The sequence below is a fragment of the Haplochromis burtoni genome, unplaced genomic scaffold, assembly GCF_018398535.1.
Source record: "Haplochromis burtoni strain Fernald_Lab_line unplaced genomic scaffold, NCSU_Asbu1 Contig_29, whole genome shotgun sequence".
Taxonomy (NCBI): Eukaryota; Metazoa; Chordata; class Actinopteri; order Cichliformes; family Cichlidae; genus Haplochromis; species Haplochromis burtoni.
In genome coordinates this window covers 518,307-522,965 of record NW_024582390.1, presented here as the reverse complement: position 1 = coordinate 522,965, position 4,659 = coordinate 518,307, and the positions used below count along the sequence as shown (strand labels likewise).

The 4,659-nt window shown below is 36.4% G+C and overlaps 1 protein-coding gene across 1 annotated transcript in view; it reads left to right on the top strand.

Moving 5' to 3' along the window:
- The first annotated feature begins 37 nt into the window (after positions 1-37).
- LOC102301398 (tubulin alpha chain) overlaps positions 38-4,659 on the top strand; it is a 9,592-nt gene continuing 4,970 nt past the window's right edge. The window contains exon 1 of the mRNA XM_005918357.2: positions 38-380. Within this exon, the coding sequence (XP_005918419.1) occupies positions 378-380 (3 nt within the window). The 5' untranslated portion in view covers positions 38-377. The remainder of the gene's footprint in view (positions 381-4,659) is intronic.

Here is a 4,659-nt window from a genome sequence, read left to right as displayed (position 1 = left end):
TGTGTGTGTGTGTGTGTGTGTGTGTGTGTGTGTGTGTGTGTGTGTGTGTGTTCTTGTAACCTGTTAAAATCAGCATGATACTGCCATCTATTGGAAGTTATTCACCTTTCAGGACACAAAGTTGTCTCGTCAATTGGGTAACTTCTCAGTTTCTTTGAAATACGAAACACATGATTGTTTAGACTTGTTGATTTCTTTAGAAAAGTGGGTGTGTTTTAGAATTTGCTGGGAGTTGTTTCCAGCCACAAATACCAGCTCCTCGATCTCCTGATATTACTCTGTCAAGCTGCAGTGACAGCCACTGTAAGAAGTTACATAGAAGCTGAAACCAGTTGGGACTCGCTTTTCATTGAGGGCCAATCTACCAACAATCAACAATGGTAAGCATAATTCTGTCAGTAGACTGTGAAGAAATTTCTTCTTCAAACTTTAGAAAGGTTTATCTTCTATGAAATGTTTCCTTAGCAGGTGCATTTCTGCAATATGTGTCAACGAATGTTCAGTAGATCTATTTAAATGCTCCAGATTTAAAGTGGGTGATGCAGGGATTCTTGCTACTGCTCCCCGTGTGGCCTCCTGCAGCAGAAATAGATTTTTAGCTCAATGACTGGCAGTCAAGCTGAGCTGACTGCTGTCCTGGATAAGCAGTTTTGATGATTAGACACTTTCAACTCATCAAGAGATGACCATTAAAATTACAATGGAGATTTAATGTAGATATTAAAGAAAGAAAGAAAGTCTTTTTATTAGGTCTAGTGTTTTTCAAATTTAAGGACATTTTTTGGTTCTTTCAAATAGCAATTAAGGATACTAATAAAAAATACAAACAAATCACTTTCATCTATGACCTGGTTACTTTCTATAACCAAAGTTTAAAACATTACAAAGATCACATGTTACTAATCAAATGGCACAAATACCTCCTACCTGAAAGAGACATGATCTTGTAGCCTATAATACTAATAACTAAAGAAATAAAAAGCTAATAATTGTTTGTTACAACGTGTGGTGATTAAAACCATAGCCTTTAAGTCAGTGTGGAATGTAAGTGTATCTTTTACATCTATCAACCTGCAGAACAGGAAATATTTTTCCTTTAAAATTCAAGTAGCCCTGTTAAACATGCAGGTATGTACAGCATTTGCAGATTAAATGAATGGCCTGGTTAATACATTTTTTTAAAGTTTTAGAATTACTCTTAATAATCAAGCATGCTGAGACATGACCTTGCAGCTTCTACAAATGGCTGCTGATGCACTGCATTTTTAGTCACATATTTCACTGTCAGAAACTTCTGCTCATTTGTGCTGTTAAAATTGCATTATAAATTCATAAATATGCCATTCCTTGTGAAATATATTCGGTGTAAATATTGCACTGTGTTTAAAGAAAAGGTCACAGAGATACACAAAAATATGTTCTGAGAGTAAATTAAAAAGATTCCTTACATGCCAAGTGTGCTGAAAGGTAGTTAAAACTGTGTGCAACAGTAGTTCTAATCTGAAATGATATGAATCTTTGATGCCACCATCAACCTATAACCTTGTATTTTGAAGGGTAGATTTTATCCAAAGAGTTATAGTGGGATGCAAAAGTTTGGGCAACCTTGTTAATAGTCATTTTCCTGTATAAATCGTTGGTTGTTACAATTACAAAAAAAAAAAAAAAGTGACAAACAGTGATATTTTTAGAAACAAAATTAAGTTTATTGGATTTACAGAAAGTGCGCAATAATAGTTTAAACAAAATCAGGCAGGTGCATAAATTTGGGCACGACAACAAAAAAATAAAATAATAAAAAAAATAAAAATGAAATCAATATTTAGTAGATCCACCTTTTGCAGAAATTACAGCCTCTAAACGCTTCCTGTGGGTTCCAATGAGAGTTGGGATTGTGGTTGAAGGTATTTTGGACAATTCCTCTTTACAAAAATTCTCTAGTTCATTCAGGTTTGATGGCTTCCGAACATGGACAGCTCTCTTTAACTCACACCACAGATTTTTAATAATATTCAGGTCTGGGGACTGAAATGGCCATTCCAGAATGTTGTATTTGTTCCTCTACATGAATGCCTTAGTGCAGAGGTAGGGAACTCCAGGCCTCGAGAGCCGGTGTCCTGCAGGTTTTAGATGAGTCCTTGATCCAACACAGCTGATTTAAATGTTAAACTACCTCTTCAACATGTCTTGAAGTTCTACAGAGGCCTGGTAATGAACTAATCATTTGATTCAGGTGAGATCTAAAACCTGAAAGACACTCTCGAGGACCAATGTTCCATACCCCTTCCTTAGTGGATTTTGAGCAGTGTTTCGGGTCATTGTCTTGTTGAAAGGTTCAACCCCAGCGCAGTGTCAGCTTTGTCACAGATTCCCGGACACTGGTCTCCAGAATCTGCTGATACTGAGTGGAATCCATGTGTCCCTCCCCTGACAAGATTCCCAGTCCCTGCACTGGCCACACAGCCCCACAGCACCTTATTCCAGAATGAAGCTGGCTTGTCCAAATGTGCTTTAGCATACCTCAAGCGGCTCGGTTTGTGCTGTGGGCGGAGAAAAGGCTTCCTCTGAATCACTCTCGCATACAGCATCTCCTTGTGTAAATTCCGCCGAATGGTTGAACGATGCACAGTGACTCTATCTGCTGCAAGATGATGTTGTAGGTCTTTGGTGCTGGTCTGTGGGTTGACTCTGACTGTTCTCACCATTCGTCACTTCTGTCTATCCGAGATTATTCTTGGTCTGCCACTTTGAGCCTTAACTTGAACTGAGCCTGTGGTCTTCCATTTTCTCAATATATTCCTAACTGTGGAAACAGACAGCTTAAATCTCTGAGACATCTTTCTGTATCCTTCCCCTAAACCATGAGGGTGAACAATCTTTGTCTTCAGGTCATTTGAGAGTTGTTTTGAGACCCCCATGTTGCTACTCTTCAGAGAAACTTAAACGAGGAGGGAAACTTACAATTGACCCCCTTAAATACTCTTTCTCATTATTGGATTCACCTGTGTATGTAGGTCAGGGTTCACTGAGCTTACCAAGCCAATTTGAGTGCCAATAATTAATGTACAGGTTTTGGAATCAATAAAATGACAACAGTGCCCAAATTTATGCACCTGCCTGATTTTGTTTGAACAATTATTGCACATTTTCTGTAAATCCAATACATTTAATTTCACTTCTCAAATATCACTGCGTGTGTCTCCTATATGATATATTTAACTGACATTTTTTTTTATTGTAACAACCAACGATTTATACAGGCAAATAATGACTATTAACAAGGATGTCCAAACTTTTGCATCCCACTGTATAACAGGAGAAACATCCCAGCATGGTCTGAATGAGAAACACTCAACATGAATCTGTGAATATTCACAAAGTAATGCATTTGATTCATGCAAAACTATACTAGTTACAAAGTTTAAACTCTAAGACTGTCTTTTGTGACTGCAAAGAGAATTGCTTGATTCATAGAATTGGAAAGCACACATGCAGTCAGGATAAGCATGATGGTCCTGACCACGGTTATTCTACATGCAAAACTAGTGACCTAACGAAAAAGAAGTAAATGATTATTACAAAAGATTCAAATAACACTCAAACATACAAGATGTTGTCAAATGCATTTTAAGGTCAAAAACAACAAAGCATTTGGCAGTGAATCATTATGTATATCTTCCAGGTCTTACTGTGACAAGAAATAAGCAAGCCAACACTTCCTGAAGCAGAAGTTTACTGTTGACTTTATTTTGCTTGTTCTTCCTTGTAATCTGTTTCTGGTAGATTTGTGAGTATTCATTTCAACCTGCATTTTTCTGTTACCAACAAAAACTGGAATATCAAGTCAGACATGTTTGTAGTTTTGTACACGCATGTTTGAAAATTAATTTTTTTTAAAAACAGAGACAGTTAGAGAGGCATTTGTCTTTGACAATCCCTAAATAATAGTTAATTATCATACTTGCAGTTATCAAAATCTCTCAGTTTCCAAATAGTAAAATCAAGGTAACACACACTTTCTACAGATTTGCTGCAAAGGTTTACCTGACAAGGACCACTGTTTTGATGATCAACAGTCGGTGTTTATTGGAACAGCAACCACTCACAGCTTGGTGATAGGTTAACATGAGAAACCTAAAATAAATACTACACAAAGCTTTGCTAACTGATAAATCTGCAAGGAAAATGACTGCGTGACAAATGCAACAGTAAATATATGCAAGTATATTTTCTATAAAATCACTCTGATAACTTGGCTGATAAATGATACATAAATATTTTCTGTGCTAAAGTTCATAAAATGATACAAGTCCCTTTTCTTTAAACTTTGTTTTGACAGCTCAAGGTCATTATGTGTAAAAAATAATGTGTAGTCAACGCACCTAATGGTGACATAATGGTAAACCAAATAAACTGGAAGTCTAAAGGTCACAAGAAAAGGGGTTTTCAGTGATATACCGGATATGTTTCTAACCAATATTTTGCCAATACTATAGCAGGCAGGCATTTTTTAATTGTTATGGTCATGGTAACAAACAAAAAGCCAAATAGATTTTTAGAAAAACATCCAAAAAAATGTCTCATCTGGCACTGATGAACTCGTTTATTTCTTTTCATTACCATCATCATCCTGCATTTTTAAATCTAAACACACACACA